Source organism: Rousettus aegyptiacus, unplaced genomic scaffold (genome assembly GCF_014176215.1).
Source record: "Rousettus aegyptiacus isolate mRouAeg1 unplaced genomic scaffold, mRouAeg1.p scaffold_m13_p_10, whole genome shotgun sequence".
Lineage (NCBI taxonomy): Eukaryota > Metazoa > Chordata > Mammalia > Chiroptera > Pteropodidae > Rousettus > Rousettus aegyptiacus.
Window position 1 is genome coordinate 10380705 of NW_023416285.1, and position 21200 is coordinate 10401904.

The 21200-nt window shown below is 38.0% G+C and overlaps 1 protein-coding gene across 6 annotated transcripts in view; it reads left to right on the top strand.

Moving 5' to 3' along the window:
* The window catches only part of SLIT2 (slit guidance ligand 2), a 321586-nt gene that overhangs the window by 171825 nt on the left and 128561 nt on the right, over positions 1-21200 (top strand). For all 6 annotated transcript variants that reach the window (XM_016121248.2, XM_016121250.2, XM_016121252.2 and 3 more), the window contains one exon: positions 19747-19818. In XM_016121248.2, the coding sequence (XP_015976734.1) occupies positions 19747-19818 (72 nt within the window). The remainder of the gene's footprint in view (positions 1-19746; positions 19819-21200) is intronic.

Sequence of the window (21200 nt, forward strand, 5' to 3'; positions counted from 1 at the left end):
AACCGGGCAAGGGTGACTGTAGGTACAGATACATGTATCAGTGTGGGGAGGGCAGGAAGGGAGAGTTCTCATGGAGAGCTTCCATTCCCCCGTGAATTAGAAGACAGAGTTATTTTCCTGTGTGCAGGAGGCTAAGCACAGGGTGGCAGATTTGAAGAGCATGGTCAAGGAAATCACTGCCACCACTTGCCATTGTGGTAAACGAGAAAGGACAAGGTAGGCTCAAGGAAGAAAGATGATGGGGGGCCCAGGTAAGGGCGAAGACCATAAATGAGTAATGATGTTATTATCTTGTTTTATTTTCATTCTCCTATTTTCCCTAAAAGTTGTCTTCCGGGGGAAAATAAAAGGTCTTCTTAACTGGTATTGAAGTTAACTGTCTCGCAGGTTTTACTGCAGTAGCAATGGCTTTCCTAGCAGGTGGAGTTCCTGGCCTCCCTCCTCCGGAGTCAGGCACTCCTATTTTAGAATCGTGGGATAAACTGTAACTTGGGAGGCTTCCTTAGCTGTAAATGGAGAAGATTTCGACCACGTCAGGATTTTTTGGTTTCGTTTTTTGTTTTTTTTTTGGTTTGTTTGTTTGTTTTTGTTTTGAATTATTGAAAATATAACAATGAGAGCCCAGGACCAGCGGCACTAACGCTTGCTACCGCCGCTGCCATTTTTATTGCCACTTTTAAACTAACACAGTACTTGCTTTTTCATTTTATTTTTGAAAGAAAAAAAAAATCTTTCAAGTCGCTCAGCTCGTGGGTTTCTCAGTCCTATACCTTTACCTTCCACCGCGTTCAGACACTTTTTGACTGCCAGGTCCACCTGCTCCACGAAGCGTCCTCTGATGCTACAGGGCCACTTGCCTCTGCACTTGCTTCCCGATGCCTGCGTCTCCGAAATCTACTCTGAGGCTTAACTGCATTCAGTCTAGGTATCCTGACCCATACTTTTTATATTCGCAATAGCGTCAGCCTCATTGCTTGGACATAAAATCACTGTCCTCTCCGTATCTAATGCAACAGAGGGAGCCGCAGAGAGGGGTGATTCAGAAGAGATCTGGAGACCCTGGTTGGCCCCAGCCAATAGTCATGTCAGCTTTCTCCGTCCTCCTCGCCTGGACATTAACGTGGAGGCCTCTGTACCCAACTGTGTTATTAAATCATTTGCTGTTAAAATGATACATTGTTTTCAGTAATTCGGTGGGCTTGAAGTCTACTCTTCTCAGAATCTTGTTTTGATATTCCTGTGTTACCTTAACAGGAGAGAGTCCTTATCCTGAACATCGTATTTTGAAGAATTCACTATTTATTTGTATTATTCTTCAGAGCTATTTAAAAACGGACATTTTAAAGAATGTTTTAAAATTAAATTTATTTTCCCCAATTAAGAACTGTAGGGATGCTCATCATAGAACATGTTAAAAAGAATTTATGTAGAATTAGAAGACTGAAAGGGACTCACGCCATCTCCCCTCTTTCAGACATTGTCATTTCTTCTATATTTTGGCTCTTGTTCTGTGAGCAGCAGCACACTTAACTACAGGGGAATATTATTATTATGAGGGTCTGTACTTTATACCTCAGCTAAAAATGTGTATGACCTCGTGGGTGAGTCCATGTATATTTTTTTCAGGAATAATTTGTAGTTTCCAAGCGTTCTCAGTTGTTTTCTCTGATAAAATATAAGAATCACTGCCATCATGAAATGGACTTTTCAATTCTATAAAATTAGGTTCAAACACAAGTCCAACCACTTACTAGTTTTGTAACCTTGGGCGAATGAAGTGACTGTCTGACCTCAGTTACCTTTAGAGTTCCCCAGGACGTCCAGTGGGCTAAATGAGGTGGAGAATGCAAAGCCCAGACCATGGTGGATGCGTCATACCTGCGATGGAGACGTCTTCCTTCTTCTGTAAAAGTGGTCGTTCCTCCTGTAGTATCCCTCCTGTTCATCCCCGCCAGAAGAGACAGGAACCAGCTGCTCAAGTCTCTGTGCACAGCTGCCTGTGTGCTTGACATACTTAAGCAAGCCCTCGCCAGCTCAGCTGCGGGTTAATTCCTCTGACCCTTCATAGGGCCAGTCGTCAGATGGGAATTTTCTCAGTGGTTTGCCCACTTAAGGCAGCATGTCCCTGGAGGCAAGCGATTGACGGGGAAAGCCGGTAATGTGAACAGCAGGGTTGAGCCATGAACTTGTGATTGTTTGTTTGTTTGTTTTGTTTTTCTGCAGTTGCCTGATTGTCTTTGCTTTGCATTCAGGAATCAACTCGGTGTGATGTTACGTGGTTCCCATCAGCCTTGGACACCACTCTTCCCCCAGAAATGGGGGGTGGGTGTGAGGAAGTGCGACTTTATGAGGGGGAGATAAAGAAGAGAGAGAGTGATGTAGCAACAGCGGGAGAAGTTTGGAGAAAGTGTTCAAAACTGTGTTCAGTATTTCCAGTCAGTCCGGAGCCGAGAAAAGCCTAAAATCAGTATGCGAGACTAGCCATCCAAATATCTCTTTCCGTACTATTAGAAATGAATCAGACAGCTTTTAAAAGCAAGCACTTTACAATTTTGAAATTGCAAATTAAGAATGGATAAAAGAAAGTATGCATTATTCTAAATGAATAGCTACATAGAAGGGCCCTCCGCATGTTTATCTGTTCAGATAGTTAACTAAATTTTAGATGTAAAATATTGCGGTGCAAAATTCAAGACCAGCTTTTCACATTATTACTGTGTGCATAGGGTGAATAGGTAACTTCATCAAAATAAATGATGTTCACAAAAATCCAATATACACCCAGCTACTCTTTAATGTATCAAATGAGATAACACAGATGAAAATATCTTATACATTTTACTTCGGGATCTGATTTATTGTTAATATTTTCCCCAGAACAAAGGCAGGAGAAAAGTTAGAGGTAGAACCTGGGAGTCCGTGATCTATGGGGACTGTGAGCAGGACAGGGAGAGAGGTGGCCCTGATGAATGCTTGCTCAAGGAAGGTGGCTTGCCGACAGTAAGGGTATCCGTTGGGAGGCCATCCTTTAAACAGACAGCATCGATTCTCCTTCCCTGTTAGCCACACATTATCTGTAAGATTCTGACTTCCTAGGACTATTAATAAAAAAAAGAAAAAACCCTAAGTTTCTTGGCAGCAACTTTCAAGTTGAACAGTTTTCCTTGTCAGGTGGAAGGCGACGCAGTCTATGAAGAGCCAGGGGACAGGGAGGGATCGGTGTATCCGGCGAGCAGATACAACCATCTTACCAAAGAAAGTTCCAGAGGTTCTCACTGAGTGCTGTCATGATCATTTGTGATGTGCATCATGAATCATTTGTGAGTTAGAACAGCCAAAGTAGCTTTATTTCAAAATATTCCATTTTTAAAAGTCTATCCAAGGTTATCGTTATTATAACATTGCTCTCATTTGGATCTCAATATCCTTTCTTCATTTGGGGAAAAAAAATATGGAGTTAGTAGGTAATAAATTCTCATAGGGTGGAGGCCGGGTCCTGTGTTTCATGGAAAGAAATGGGTCGCAAATTGTTGGCAGAAGCCAACAAGCAGGTGCCCTGCCCTTTCTGTAAGAGATGGGACATGGATTTTGAAGAGGGCATGAGCATCTTGGTTTGGGAAGGCATGACTAGGTTGAAAGAAACAGCTTTTAAAAATAAAAAATTAAACCCAAAAGAATCTCAACCCCTCTCTCCCACTCCTCCTTAGCTCTCTCCCTCTCCCTTCTTCCTCCTGCCCCGTGTGTGTGTGTGCAAGAGAGAGAGAATGAGAGGGACACACGTGCACACACACACACACCCTAATTAAAGCAGAAAATGAATTCAGAAACCATCACTTTGCAATAACAATAAAGTTAGAATTATTAAGGTTTTTGGCCATTTTACTCACTGGATATTTGAGGAGAAACAAGGGAGTAGGAAGCACTAGGGGAATCCACAGCTCTTCTTTGGTGGGAAGATGTTAATAAAGGGAAAGTTTAGTCCAAAGCAAATGGGAATTTTATAGGCTGGGACTTTACCAAGCTTTTTCCCATAACATTTGGACCCCAGAAAGTACATCGGTCAATCAATGTCTGTTTACATGCCTTGCCATCCATTGCCTTCAGAGAGACTTAAGAAATCTACCTATTTCCTAATCCTTCAGAAGTAGTCACTGATACTGATGTGCTAAGAATGCACTATTTTAATGGTACTGAAAATCCTGGCTGTGTTTATAAGAGACTGCACTTCTATGTGACCCAGCGGCCATAGTTGTTTAAGCATCCCAAAGTTTGAATCAGTTCCCTTCGGGAGTAACAGGAAAGGGATATTCCAACCTATTCTAGAAAGACTTTTAGTTTTGATTTATGTGTTGGATTGTACAGATTAATTGTCTTTCTTGAAAATTCAATTGCTTTTAATTATTATTAGTTATTATAAAAATAGCGATAGGCTCTCTGCCCAGGGACTGAAAGAAATCTCAGTAGGTGCATTTGGAAACTTATTTACTTTTTATTATTTATATTGGAAACTTTGTCCATAGGGAGTGGTTGAATATTTTCCTTCAGTCAGATGATTTTAAAAGTAGAGACAATGTATACATTTTATTCCATTGCATTGTTTTATAAGTTACAGAAACCTATTTTTAATTTTAACTTGCTTACAAAGAAGAAAATAGCACATCAATATTACAAGTATTAACTAGACTATTAAGAAATTTAAAATGAACAATAATTAGAAACTAGAAACATCACAGGGAAAACACAAGAGGTATGAAAGCTAGAGTATTTAAGTTTAAAAATAAAATGGTAGAATCTATTTAATTTATAACTGTTGCTAAACAAATTAAAATACACTCTGAAACCCACTGCTGTGATTTATTTCAGGAATGACAGCTCAGTGCTTTTGTCTGTATTCCTGAAAACATCATCTGAACTGTCTAACCTGCTAATAAGGGTATAGTCAGTAACTGAGAACCTGTAACCTTTATTTTTTTTCAGTGTCATTAACTCTAATTTTTCTCCACAGAGGAAAAGTGCCTTTGATAAAGTCTGAACTTAATCAAAATAGAGTTGGGTAACTCAGTCTTCATTGTATGTTCATGATACTTCTTTTTTCTCTAAAAGACTATTAGAGAAGCATGCCTACTTCATTCTCCCCATACAGAAAATTAAAATAATGTTGCTCACCCTCTTTAGTGATGCTGCAAAAATGAATATGAAATCCCATTAAACTGACCGAGCCAGGTAGATACCCCGTGGTGTTAGGCTACATTTCATTCAATGGGACATTAAAAACACAGCATCCCAAGTTAATTTTATGTATTAGAATTTTGTATTTTAAGCACATTTTTAGATATTTACAATTGGATTCCATTTTCCTCTACCTGAATTTCTTACGGTGCATCGCTCTAATATCAGAAATAAGAAATAACCATTGTATTAGAAGGGACCTGAAAGTGTCACTTTATTCCATCTTCTCACCTACTGTCACAGAACAAGGGGAAGAGACCGTGCCCTGTTTCAAAGATCTACTCTACAGAACAGCTTCTATCCACGTTTCTGATAAAGGAAAACTTTGAACCAGTGACTTTTTCTTGGTCTCACGCAGTTTAGACACTGTTTTCTTTGTAGCTGGTCCCCTTGTCCCCTGCTACTGCTGCTTTGAAAAGAAAGAAAGAAATATAAGTAAAGAAGATATATTGAGTTTTGTTAAGATGTACAAATTTTTCCAAGATCTTGTTGAAAGGAAACTATTCATCCTTTTAGGTTAATGTCTTATTAATATGCATATAAATGGCATGTGTGTTTCGGAATTATTTTATCAATAAATGTTTCTCAGAAAGATAGATACTAAGACTAAGAACTGTACTTGGATCTGAGCCTTGATCTGCTTGGGTTAATTTTCTATGTATAATAAGTAAGTATAGTTTGTGCATATATCACTTTATGCATTACTTTTGTAGCAAATTGATTTAAGTGCTTTTTTGGAACAGTCGTTGCGCAGAATTGATTTGGGGGCCAATAGATGGACTTACACAGCAAAACTGCCTAGGTTTATTCTGGCATCCAAAAGGACTTTAAGCAAATGGAAGAGTTGGTAGTGCTGGAGGGAGTACAGTCCTCCATCAACTTAAACTGAAATGCTGTGGCATATGTTATTAAAAGAGATTTAGTAAAGTATGGTGGGTCAAAATACCCATTGACAGCTGGCGAAAACACAAAGTATTTGAGTTTCATTGGAAATTCTGTCTCACTGGGATTGTATAATCTGACATGGTCAAAGTAGAATTGATGAGGTGTTCTGATTGCAAATTCTACATCACGAGGTAAAGGAACAGCTTTGCAAAGTGGATAGATGTGGATGGTGTATTAAATATGCATATTAAATGCATTGATACTTTCTCTCATGCAAACTCCTAGTGTCGTTCCAAACCCAGAACAAATGCAGCCCATGGCATTTTAGGTTTAGCTTCCTGAGGGTAGGGACTATGTTCTGTTCACTTCTGTACCTCAGTACCTGCTCAGATGAGTTCCTTTCATTTCTAAAGCTCTGTTTCCTCATCAGCGTATTGGAAATAGTATCTGCTTAATGTTGTTAATATTAAACGTGTGACAAATGTAAAGCATCAGAACAATGTCTTAGAGTAGAAGCACATCGCTACTGAGTCTATAAAAGAAGTCGCCCAGTCTAAGCTGTTCGGCTCTGGTTTTTTACTGTTTTGCACAGTTGCCAACATCTTGCTGTTTTGCCCGGCATCTCCTGTCATTTTTTTCCTTTCCATCCTTGTCCTCTCTTCTTTTGTTCCCCCCCCCCTCTCTATCACCCCTTCTTCCTCTCTGCCGCCTTCTTCTTTTTAAAAATGTTCTCCCTCTTTCGTTCTCAGTTCAACACAGTTCTGTCATTTCTTTGGTTTTCCTGATCTTGTTTAATCTCTCTGTACTACAGCAGCGTCTTCTCTGCCACAGTGAACGTGGTGCATTGGGAAAGCACAGTCCATGGTAAGAAGCACCAGATCCGAGTGTGGGCTGGGGCCTTTCTGCTGGCAGAGCAGGTGGTCAGGGGTGACAGAGACCCCGTGCTCAACCTGACTCTCCCCATCCATGAAGACCGACCTGCCCAGGGGAGCTCGCTGAGTTGAAAACCGGAAGTTGCTTTTCACATTTTATGTCTGGTTAATTCTCTTTTAGATATACTTCAGAAGTCATGATATTATGAAAATATGACTTCAATTCCCTCAAAATGTCTGTTAGCTGTATCATCAAGGGTGGTTTATGAATTAAGTGGAAACATTAGTTTAAGATTGCCTTTCAAAAATTATAAAATGGCTTTTTACATTCAGAACATTATGACATAACCGGATACGGGTTATGAACCTCTTATCCTTCTTTGTAATTCAGAAACTGTATATGATGAATTTAAATGTTCTGAATTGAAAATGTATCTTAAAAGAGCCCAGTGCTTACTGGGATTGTTTTAAGTTTTTATTGATAATGACAGCAGTGTAATTCACAGATACTATGTTTAACTATGAAAAAAGCCTTTTTTGTTTAATCTTAAATAGTATTTTGATAGAGATAATCGGTGTGCTAAAATTTTACCTACATTACTGTCTTTCAAAATCCTGTTTGTTGGTATATAGCTCCATATTAAATGATAATATGTAACATTTACTGAACATTATTAATATGTATGAGGTCCCATGCTAAATATTTCATATAATCTTCCCGACAGCTCTATAAAATGCATTCTAAATATTAGGCTTAAGGATTAGGAAATCGAAGTTTAAAGAATTAAAAAAAAAAAATTAACCCCAGGTCGTAGCGCTAATAAATGGCATATCTAGAATAAAACTCTTACGTGATCAAGGCAGAGACCAAGCCCACAAGAAGTCTGCCCTGTAGTGGGGGGGGACAGACAGAAGCACAGAGAACCGCACGCGACTAATGGCAGGTCTAGGGTTTATCAGGCGCCTTCTCTATGCCGAGCGCTGCACCGAGCATCGCACAAGCCTTAGCTCTCTCTTACCTTAGGAGCTAAGTGGTTTTATTGTTCCCATTTTACAAAGATGGAGGGGATGAAGGTTTAGAGAGGTGGGATGGCTTGCCCGAAGTGACAAAAGCGGTAAGCGGCAGAGCCCAGAAGTGGATTCACACCGTCCGATGTGAGCGGCTCGGCGCTTGAACACGCATCGTGCTCTCCTCTCTGTTCACAGCAAAACGCGATTGTCCTCACCTGGTGTGTGTCACGTTTAACTGCCCTTGAAATTCACGACTTTTCACCCATCATAACCAATCTCGCTTTCTACTCCCTTTGGAAGTAGCTACCTGGTAGGCAAGTCTCAAGAAGGAGAGCAAGCATCGATGGGGACTCTCTTCCTGCACCCTCCAACTTCGTCCCAATGTCGCATGAGTTCCTGGTGGTGTAACCCTTGCGATACTCTAAGGATACCAGATAATTTTATGCCCAAGAATGTACTGCATATAAACTAGTCTTTCTCTTAAAAGAATGCAAACACCCCTCTCTTATGTGAAACTCTTTTTTTTTTCCTTTCTTAATCCACACACAGCTATTTGGATCTTTAAACACATGAAAATAATTATCTTCCATGAAATTATTTTCATGGAAGAGAATTATTTTATAACATAAAGAGTTTCAGTAAATCAACTATACTTTTTAACGAATTAGGAATTTAAGCTGAGATGACTTTGGGTTGGTGTAATTATTTTCCATACACATATTTATTTGTTTTTTTAAGTTGACATCTGGGCAAATACTCATTTATCATTACTCAGTACTTTCCAAAGTAGTCCATGGAAGTCCAGATTTATGATATTCCTGGTCAGACTCTAAGAGAGGTTAAACCGTGGAGGAAAATAAAATTACCAGTAATTAAATTTACAGGCAGGTTTGCCATCTCAAGCAAATTTATTGCTTCATAGTGAAAGATAGTTTAGACACTTTCACATAAAGCAAATCCATTTTTACATGATATAGGTATTATACATTGCTGTTTCAATTTATATAATTAAAATGATATCATTGCACTCTGAGGTTAATGGGATGCTCAACTGGAAACCATACGTCGCAAGCAATAAAGTAGCAGCATTGCAGTATTGGCTCTTTTGTTAAAAGCCGATGTAGTGTTTCAGCTCCGTCAGGTTACTACTTTACCTTTTTAAAAACGAGACAAAGGCGTACCGATTAATAAAAGCATACTCTTAAAAGTTACCTTTTTTTTTTTTAAGAAGTAAGATTAAATGAGCAATAAAGAGTGCTTCGCATAAACATATTTGGCAATTACATTTATTCCGGCTCCTTTTTTTTTCCTGGAGACTGTTCCAGAGAGGCCTCAAGTGAGACTTCTAAAATCTTCATTTGACAAGTTATAATATAGATTTGTTTTTAAATTGAAAATCATTGTTTTTTTAAATCTGCAAGAAAAAAAATTTCCTAAATTACAGGTAGCGAGATATTAGTAATATGTCCATGCAACTAATATATATGTAATATACTATATATCCATATTTGCATATAGTGAGCTTTTCTCTTTTTCTGTATTTTTCTGTCTTTATTTCTGTCTCTCTGTGTCTCTTTGTTTCTGTCTCAGAATCACATGCACAGATATTTAGAATATAGTTTATTTAATATTTATTTAACTTTATATAAATATGGACTACATATGTGAAGAGAAAGCAGTGATAAGAAAATACATATAGTCCCACTTTGTAAAACAGTGTTATCCCAAGTTTGAAACAAATCAAGATTTGTTTCTGTAGTTTATACAACTTCTCTGACCATGATCGAAAGAATATTTATTACATAGTAGAACTGTTGTGGATATATGGAGGTCACGTTAGTGGAAGAACACTATAATCCAACATACAGAGTTGAACCCAAACAAGCAGTCTTTGAAGAGAGTGTGGTTTCTGAAAGGATTCATGATGGTCTAAAACAGTAACTATTCCTTGATGACCATGGACTAATAATTGGATTCCTGTTATATAGTATGAAATATTAAACCAAGTATAAAAGTGTCACAAAAGACTAATACTACTCCCCAGCAGAGGTAGCTGTCGATTCTGAAATTGCCTTACAAAGCCTATGGCATCTATCAACTGAGGAGTGGATAACCAAATGTGGTATATCCGTACAATGAAATACTACCTAGCAAGAAAAGTAAAATGCAGATATGTTATAACATGGAGAAAGGAAAGGGGAATGACTGCTAATGAGTATTAGCTTTCTTTGGGGGTAATGAAAATGTTACAAAATTAGATTATGCTGATTATTATAAAACTCCATAAATAATCTGAAAACCAAGGAATTGTACAGTTTAAGTGAGTAAACATTTTAGTATGCAAATTATGTCTCAGTAAACCTGTTAAAGCCTTTTGGAAACAATTTTTTCTTTGCAGGGCTCATTATATGTTAAGATTGAATGTTTAGCAATTTGATTTATCAATTCTTGGTTTCTAGTTTTTTTGTTTGTTTGTTTGTTTGTTTTACCTGAAGCTTATCTTCCATTAAATTCTTTTCATAATTATCAAGAATCACTTTTTAGTCGAAATCTGGAAATTCTAGTGGGAAATCCTTATGGTTGGCCATCTTAAAATAACACGAGTTTTTATGAAGTTAGAATTCAGTACACACACTGGCATTGACTTCTCATTAACAAATGTGCATTTAAGGATAACTGGGGAGGAGAAAACAAGCAAACATGGTGTTCCGAAGTAGCTAGATCTTGCGCTATCGTTCTTGCACAAAGATTCCTGAAACGTTCATGCTGTTTACCCCCAACAATGTCACCCTTACTACACCTGCGTGTCTTTGTCTTCCTGTGCTGGTCTCTTCTTTAGACATAGCTTTGCATTTCTTCTTATGAAACTATCCCCATCTCTTTTCATAAGACCCTTCTCAGTGCCACTCTCTCTCAAAAGCATTTCTTGATTTACATGCCGCCTTACTCATTATTTTGTTTCACATGCACATCATCATGAGTTTGTGTTTGCTCTCTTTTCATATATACACGCCTGGTCTTTCTTACCATATTGTAGTTATTTCGATGAGAAAATAGAATCACATTTTTGATATGTCTCAGCAAATGAATAGTGCAAATCCTGATACAAAGCTGTGTTCAGGAAACCATTATTTCCTGTTTGGCATCATGTTTTATTGACTAAGTTACAAAACTCACACACATCTCTGCACCTAGTATTGAAAGAATTAAAGGATTCTGGAGTCTGTCAGCTGAGACTGAGACTATAGTTTAGGCCAAATAAAGGCTTTCAATTACTATCTTCTGTTCAAAATGTGCGGTACTTACCTATATTAACACAATCATTCTAACTTTGCTATTTCCTCTATCTTACTGATGACAGTAAAGATATTTTGATCTCAAAAAGAATATTTTATCATATCTTTGGGAAACCCAAGGAATTAGTACATTATGGTCTTAATTTATCATAACAGAAGATGATATTTTTGTATAAGATATCCTAAGAAAGACATCAAGGAACTGTTAAATAAGTATTTTGCTTATGAACCTAAATGTCATTAAGTATGGTACTAAATTTACTAATCTGTTATTTTTAGTTATTTCTTATTGACCACAGCCAGGCACTGTTTTAGGCCCTGCAGCTGCAATGATGGATTACTCAGTATCTGTTCTCTGAGAACTTTCAGTTATAATCCTGTGTATCAGTAAAATATAACATGTTACAGGAGCTCGAGAAAGGGAGCCCACTCCAGTATTAGGATATTTCAGAGAAAAATTTGAGGAGAATGTTTAAACTCTGCTCTAAAGGAAGAGTAGGAGGAATAAGCAAGTGAAGGACAACATGGGAATATTCCAGGCAGAGGGAAATGGATATACAAGGGCTTGACAGGAAAAAAAAAAAAAAAAAAATCATGCATATCAGTTTGTGTGGATATATGTAAACTTAAGAAACTACATCATTTTTAACAATCAGACTTGTGAAAAACACACAGTGCTGGACATCCCCTCTAGAGATCTGGCCTAGTATTTCTGGAGTGGAGCTCAGAGGTCTGCTGTTTCAACACCTCCCCAGAGGACACTTGTAGGTGATCCTGGAACCACACTTTGAAACCACAGTTCTCGGGCGATCGACTGATAATGCCTGAGAGCCAGACCTCTGCAGAAGCCACGCCCCGTGTGTGTGTGTGTGGCAGGGCAGCAGTGGCTAAGTGTATGTGGTTTGGAAGACAGCAGAGCCAAGTTCGAATCTCTGCTGCACGAGCTCACCAGCCGCATGACTGTAGGGAAGTCCTGTAACCTCTGTAAACCTGCTTCTTGTTTCTAAATGGGAATAAAAAGTACATCCCAGTGTGATTATAGAAATAATTAAATAAATGAAAGTGTACTGCTTGGCAGCTAGTAATTGTCCAATACAGGTTAGTTTTGAGTATTATCTCATCAATTCTAAGTGCATACTTTTTCACACTTAAATATCTATGGAGTCTTACTATTGTCAATAAATTGTGTTAAAAACTGCTATTGACACTTTTTATTAAGAGCAAGAAAGCTCTATGTTATCAAAGCGTATTAGAGATTAGAAGAAAAATAGATATCTTATTACTACTGTGTTCAATAAAGCTTTTGGTTGCCGAGTACTAGAGTTGCTGCAGGTTCCCAGTGACAAAACAATTTTTAGTGGAGGAACAGCCTCGACGATCCCTAAAAAGAGACCATTTATCCATCTGACAATGCATGATAAAAAACCCTATTCTATATAGGATTATATTAAGACCCGGAAGAGAAAGGACATATGTAGAAGAGACAGCCCCGCTTATTGAGAAGCAGCAGTCAAGTTGGTGATTAAAAACATCATAAAAGAAACAGAGAACTGTCACAAAGAAGTGATTCTATCAGATTTTGTACTGTCAATAAATTCTTTTGAATGCATGCATGAGAGAGTAGAAGAGTGAGAAAAGAACACAGCTGACTTTCTCACTTTTAAAAATGAAATCTTGAGTACACTAAGCATCAGTTTTCAGCGGCAATAGCCTGCAAATTTGAAATTTGTCAGTGCGCACCATCTGAAATAAGATTTATGTGCGCAGTGCGCAGTTCAGTTCTCACCACGGCACAGGCTCGCTAATCTGTGTTTCTCTCTCTGATCTTGTTATTGAGAGCTAGTTTCTATCTCCGACGTTTTATGAAACATTGCTTTTCGCCTCTCCTGTGTTGCCTTGATGCCCATATATCTTAAAAACCCCCTCAGAAGTCCACTTTCCTTTTCTGATTCCCCCTCATTGTGTCTGTAGTATTAAATTTTGTTACTTATCAGAGCTCCAACCACAGGCTTAGACTTAACTCCTCTGTCTCTTATGCATATACGCCTAGCAAGTTGCCATGTTTTGTAAGTTTTTTCTTCAAAATTTATTTTTCTTTCCCTTCCATGACCCTTTGCTTACTGAAGGCCTATCATATGCCGGAAGTTCTGTGGGAACAAGATGAGTAAAATTCCTGCCTTCATTTATCATATCACCTAGCAAGATAGGCAGTGACTTAAGAAAAGAATTCAACTAAATTTTTTTGAAGTATTATAATAAATGTGTGTACGGGTCACCTTAAGAATATAGAATAGGGAACAACTGACTCACTGATCATAAATAATATTATTTTATAATTATTTTATCATGCATTAATTGTACAATATTTAATTAAAAACTAATTTGTATTAATAACAATATTGTTTGGACCAGGTCAAATGACCCTCAGAGACATTTATACTCTCTCATTTTACAAATGAGCAAATGGAGAATGATCTAAGTACCTTGCATAGTATCACATAGCTCGCAAGTCACTAAGATTTAGCAGTAAGCTCAGCTGGAGAATTGGAGAAAAACTGTGTTGAAGGAAGTACTCTTTGTGCTAAGTCTTGAACAATGTTTAACTCTCCATCTCGTGGTGATAGGAACTAGGTACTGAAGACAAAAAGGATTTTTAAAAGCTAAGAGATTTGAAAAGATAATTGTATAAAAGATGAATTACGAGCATGGACTGTGTGGATAAAGGTCTGAGGTGGAAATGGAAGCACAAAAAGTATCAAAGGGTGGCCTTGAAGTGAGAGAATGTTGAAGTTTTCAGGAACCTCCCAGAAGACCAACGTGGCTGGAGAAGAGTGGGCGAGGGGCATAGACGGGAATGAGGGCAAAGAGGGTACATTGACCAGCTTGTTTTTGGGACTCGTAGACCTTTGCAATGTTCTGTGCTTTCCCTTGTAATGATGTGGCATCAGCAAAGAGTTTTGGTTGGTGATGTGGCACGATATGGTTAGAAAAATGCAAGAGGAGAAGCACAGATGGTTAGAAGGCTGATGAGATGCCTCAGACGAGAGGGCATGGTGGCCTTGTCAGGGGAACAGAGGTACAGGTAGGTCAGATTCTGCATATTTTGATGAGAGAGTCGAGAGGGTTTTCTGTTTCATTAGAGGTGGAAGCTTGTAAGATAACTATGAAGAATCCAAAGATTTTGGACTAAACAATTACCGTAAGGATGGTGTCTCCTTAACTGAGATGAGACATACTTCCAAAGGCAGTGCTTTGATGAGATTTCAGTTTCAAAAATAAAACTTTGGAGCCACTGTAGAGGATGCATTGGAAAGAATCAACGATCAAGGCAGAGACCAGTTTTGAATCTCAGTCGTGTAAGAAATGGTATTGAATGTATAACAATGACCATTCCAGTGGAGAATGGAGAGAAGGGGCTTGATTAGAGACACTGATGAGGTAGTTTTAGGAATGAGATGGATGTAGCAGTTGTGGGAGAATCTAAAAGGGGAAAGTCCAGGGTTTCCTGTCTGATAACCACTTCTTCGACCTGGCTCTGGGAGGCCTTTTTCTGCCATTGGAATTTTGCTAGAGACTACATTGAATCCGTAGATCGTTTGGGTTAGTATGGACATTTGAAAACTATTAATTCTTTAAATCCATGAGCACAGAATACCATTCCACTTTTGTGTCCAAAATATCACGAAACCAGTCTAATCTCCATGTCTTCAATCCCAGCTTTTTAGTTATTACACTTGTCTTCTCTAAATATCTTTTTCACTTTTTGCATTTTGTTATTCCCTTCCACGGAGAATGTAAGTGGTTGCAAGCTCTCTCCAAGATGACAATCACCTTAACTTACAGTGAAGACCTTATATTTTGGACCTGAGCTCAAATCCCAAATTTATGACTTAATATTCTCCAAATAGAATTTCCTGGTTCACTGGAGACCCACCATCTTTCTCCACCGACATTGCTCAAAACGACTTCTCTGCCCATTGTCCTTGCTTGCTCCGAAATCCAATTTCCAGATTAATCTTCCTAAAAATCAACTCCAATCAAGCCATTTCCCTACTTCGAAACACATTTTTACACTCTATTGCCTACTGATATAATTACAGACTCTTTCCCTCGGCGTCTCCAGCTCTCTCACTCGGCAGTTCCGACTCATTCTTCTCGCTCCACACAGTTCACAGAATCCTGCATTTCCGTCATTTATGTTTCACGTTGCCTGCTGTACTTGTCCAGGAGCAAAGCAGGTACACTCATGGGCACATAGCAGTTCCTAGTAGAATAATTGTGACACATATAGAACTAACACTTCTGAAGTTCTTCCTACATGCCAGGTTCTTTTTAGTCATTCTAAAAGTACGAATTCACTGACTCCACCTAACGGTCCTGTGCGGTAGACACTACTCTTATTCCATTTTACAGGTGAAGAAACTGAGGCACAGAAAGGGGAAGTAATTTTCCCAAGGTCATGTGGTTAATGAATGACAGAGCTAGAATTTAATCTCAGATAGTCCAGGTCCGCAGGCTGTGCTCTTAATTTCTCTGGCATCCTGCCCCTCTCCTTGAATTCCTCCGCCCACACCCTACCACCCCATTCCTAACACTGAAGGCTGAGAATTTCTGAGCTCAATCGTTTTCATCAAAGTTCAGAAAGATCCCATTCTATTTTGAAAGTGGCCTGAATCAATCGAGCCTCCCACGACTCTTATTTCTCTGATCTAGATCATCTTTCTCAGATACCACTCATGTTTTACTTCCAACATACTATGTTTGTTGTCATCAAACTGTGATATATTTCACATCTCTCTAACTAGTTTGAAAAATTTCCAAAACAGACTCGATATCGACACTCCAAATTGCTCTTCTGACTTTCCAATTTTGTTAACAGCTCCCTAATCTAAGTTCAAAGTCACTTCTGTCTCCTCTCGTTCCTGCCTAATCCATCTCTGCATATGATCCACTTCTAAGTTTTGGTTCTTCATGCATCCCTGATACTACTCTTAATCTCCTCCACCTTTCCCATCTACCCAGTAAGAGAGTCATCATTTGTTAACTGGCCCAGGATAAGCAAGCAAGGTAGTAATGGTGGTTATATTGCTTGAGAGTCTCACTAGCCTATTCCCTACTAGTGTAGGAGTCTTGGGTGTGGTCTTCCCAGCTCGAATCTTGACCCCAGGTATTCATTCTAACTCTCATTGCCAGTTTAATTTGCATAAGGAAGAGCCTCTGTCCTGCATCTATCCTTCCCTTCCCTTCCCTTCCCATCGTCCGCTGACATAAGAACTCACTCCTTAATTGGTGCCAAAAAGTCTGCTCACCACACCACTGACTTCTCCTTTGACCTCATCTCCGATTGCTCCACTGCATTTGATATACCTCCTAAACAAAGCAGACCAAAAGCTACTCCCACAAAATGTTCTACGTTTTTCTACTTTAACATTCTTCCTTGTGCAATTTTTTTCACTAAACGTGCTGCCCCTCACCCTGCCCTCAACCTTTCATCCTGACACATTCCTATGACCTTTCTTTTTAGTCTGTTTTGTCACTTTTTAGACTCTCAATAGTTTGATTAATCTCTCATTCAGCCTTTTATTTGGTTACTTTGCCGGATTTAAAAATTCCTGATGCCAGGAAAAAGACCTTCCTTAAGTCAGAAATCCTTGCAACAGCCAATGTCCTGTAAATATATGTTGGCTTCAAACAACTGCTAACCCTTACTTGATTGTATGTAAAAAATATGAGTTATTGTTCTCACATAGTCTTACCCATCATTTTGCAAGTGACATAAATCAGAGGCTAGGATGAATTAAGAAAATGCCTTCTAAGTTCTAGGCCACATGAAGGACATGTTATGATCGCTTAAGTAGCCTCTGGTACCACTTGTAGAAATGCCCCCGAATCTTGAATCCGAATTTACCTGTATTTCCTATATGTTTACTTTGATAATCTGTCATTGTTTAGCACTAAAACCTGACATCTCTGAAGCTTTGTTTCTTTTCTTGTAAAACCAGGGCATATACCTACTTTACAAGATAGTTATGGGGATTAAAGAAAATATAGATCAAATTTGATAATGTTATTTCAAAAAATTAACTATTGCACACAGTAGGTTCTGATAACGTGTTGTTTATTCCTCTGTCATGGGTAAACATGACCCCTTAACCGAAGGGGCCTGGGATTTACAACTGAAGCTGCCTACTGTAATGGGCTGGGCACAAGAGCAGAGACCCTGTAGAATGGTCTGGGAAGCAGTGTACTCAGGAGAGCAGCCACACATAAACCACCGACCTCAGGGGAGTATGGAGGCTCTGAGGTGGACAGCTGCTCACTCTTTGATAGAAAAAAAAAAAAACTGGTGAAGTGTCGGCAGGAGGAAACCTCTCCATGTCCTAGAATTCTGCCTGTGGTAATCGGAAGGAATGGGGTTCTGACTGCATTTCAGCGACCCTCAGCGGTTCCTCTGTGATCCACCTAAAATGCCCCCTAGACTTTCCTCCCACCCACCATCTCCCCATTTGAGTCCATAACCCTGGGAAAACTGGGCCTGGAGACTGAGCAGAGCTGAGACTGCAGGTGAAGGTAGAAATGGCTCCCGCTGGCCGGAGAGGAATTCTGCAAAGCCTGGGCGGCGGGCAAGATCTGAAGAAAACATCTCTGCACTTTTTATTCATCTACACGGTCTCCAAGGCCATTTTTGTCTTAGAAGTGGGAAAAAATAAGTGATGAGAAAACATTGAATTGACAGCGACACAACAATAAAAATACTACTATGGGTTTTCAGGAAGCATTGTAGATAGGCATTTGCTGGAATTCAATCTTTCTTCCCTCTTTATTTCTTATGATTTCCTGATTTTACCTTTTCCCTGCTCAGTAGCCTGGACCCTGTTTCCAGCATCGAGGCTTTTGCATGTATATTGTTAGACCTTCTTAATTTGAGGCAATTAAACAAAGGAAGGAAGTCACTCAATCAATAACAAGCCGGAGAAATAAGCACTTTTTGAGGAAATGAAGTTTTATTATCCTTAGGAACATACTGAAACTTATGAAAGCAGTAACAGAGCGGCATGGCTCAGAAAAATAGGTCGCTGCCTTAACTTTTACGTAAGCACATACTGTAAATTTACTGCCGGAAATAGTGTATGCTTTTTTCTTTTTTCTTTTTTTTCTTTTTTTTGCTAAAGACCTTTACTCTTTAAATAGACTGACATTTACTTCTTTACAAATTGCTTAGCAAACATTTCTTTAAATTCGAACATTGTGGACATTGAGATGTAAATGCAAATCTCAGTTGTTTAAAACTTGGTGTTAATGAGGTCAGGACCACACACTAAATCTTTCTATCTGCCAATTATCTCTATTGCGTGCCCATAAATGCGTGAACAACACGCTGTGGTGGTAAGAGGCATTGGAGGAGAGGATGTGGATGAATCCATCCGATGTGCCTCCACGTAACTGGAAAATGGCTCTGCTTTCGTCAGCTCTTCATCCATGGTTAGTAGCTTCATCTTTCTTCATGAGCAACAGTTATCGTAGAGTTTTAATGACAATTTTAGCACCATCATCGTTATTTTTATAATTTATTTGGTATTCCAACTTCCTGCTGTGTGGCAGTATCACTTCAAACAGGATGAGCATTTTCTGTTTTCAGTGGCATTTCTTGATGTGTATTTATATCCTACTTGTTAAGGCTAATAATACTACGTGAGGAGATAGAATTTCATCTGAACTCTGAAGGAAAAATAATGATCCATTTCATGAGATGACTGATTTTTACTAACTTCTCAATTCAACTCAAAGAACGCCCCCCCCTTTGATTAAAATGTATTTCTCAATTAAATTAAAATGCAAATATAGACAGTCAGTGTTTATGGTTATAATAGAATTATTTAAAGAAGGTTTTAAATCAACCCGCCGTTAATATTTCATGCAGAAACTGTTGGTTTTATTGTTGGGCCATTTTCCATTTTCAAGATTACTTAAAGTGCTATGAAATCTTAATCATACTACCCAGGTTTTATCAGTTTTGCCCTCTCTTCTCCAGGACATTAAATGGACTGCTTTCCTATATACTTCATAAGTTGTGTTAGTGATGTTGGAGAAATACCAAGCATTAATATGTTAAAACCTCTTGAAATTGAGTTATGAACAATTTGCTATTTGTTGTAAATAAATATTTCATTACGTGAAATTGAGTCAACGCTTAAATTTAAGAGAACCATATTTTATAATTTATTATGAAATTAAAGATCTGGAAAAGTACTTTGAGAAACCACTTAGTCCAACCTTTTAATTTATATTAGAAATATAAAATATTTGTATTAGAAATTGCATCTAATGCTATGGATTTCATTATGATCCTTTTAGTATTTTTTTGAAAGGGTTCTATCACCTCTCAAACAAATTGATTGAAATATATTTGAAATACTTTATAGCTTGATCTTTTTCTTTTTTATTATTTTTAGTGATCTCAGTGAAAACCAAATTCAGGCAGTTCCAAGGAAGGCTTTTCGTGGAGCGGTTGACATTAAAAACTTGTAAGTATTTTTTCCCTAATGTAGCCTGTCTTTTTAAAGTTACTCAGTTTTAAAGTTAAATTTATATTAAATAAAGTGTCATAAAAGTGGTGAAAGCCCTATGTTTCTTTATGCTCGCTTAGGAGAGAGAGCTTGTAACAATGCTTTATATTGCTTTCACTGGAGAGATTTTCATTTAGGAGATGTCTTAAATCTGAACTTGTTATCAAATTCATTCTTCAAACCTTGTGATTAATCTTGTTAAATCTAAAGAAGTGATTTGATTAAAGGGTATTTACAATGTATTTTCTGCCCTTTTACTGTCAGCTTACTTCAATAACTCCCTTTTCAGTTGTTATCGGTGTTTATTGGATATGCAGAATATAAACTTTTTTTTTTCTGGGAAGAGTAGATAATATTTTCTTGTTAGAGATACCTGTAGCCTAGAGCTACAGCTTTTTAAAATAGCTTTTAGATCACCATTTTCATTAAATGCCAAAATGTGAGAACAAGAAAATTATACCTTTCCTTTTGTGTGAATATTTTTTTACATCCTTTTCCCCTCATATCTTTATAAAAGAATACATTTATAAGCTTCTTTAAAAAGAAAAAAAGAAACTATGTTTCTGTATTTTCCCTTGATAAATCTTTAGCCTGATGTCTTGTATAGAAGAAGCGTTTTTTGTAAGTGCACATAGCTATGAAGGGATGTATCAGACTTAAGATCTTAGTGACAATCCTGATATTGGTAATGGATATCTTTATAAATTTTAAAATACCGCATTAGCCTTTGAAATGATGGTTTTTGATTAGCTGTGAATGCTAAGGCATAATATGTTTTCCTTAGCCTTTATATTATTTTGAAATGGAGGGGGAGAAAAGCTCCTGAGTACTGAGATTATTATCAGTAATTTAATATTTTCTTAGCTAGTAACAAACGGGGCAGGGTCTTCTTTAAGAATTAACTTATATTCAGAATTTGCTGTGATGGGATCCAACATTTTTACCAATAGCAAAAGTGAGATACACGTCTTCTCCTGTCAAAGGCAACTGTTTACAGAGCTATAAGTTCTGGCCTCTGAGTTTTCTCTTCACTGTAAATGGCTTTTGTTTTAAATTTGTACATTCTAAATGTACAAGTCAAGATAGAAAAATATAGGCTTCTGGACCTAACTTTGTAGAGCCATTAAAATCTTGGCCCTAGGTTTTCATGAGTGTTTACATGTTCGCAGGCTTGTATTTGCTTTCTATTTATCGTCTCTAGCTAGGGCTTGGGGAAGTCTTTAGGTAGATTCAGTGATATACAGTGTTCAAAACTGCCCCTGTGTATTGTGTCTGGTCAGAACAATAGAAAGCTCTGATGTAGCAGCTACTCGAGCTGCCTGTATGTCATTGTCAAAGGA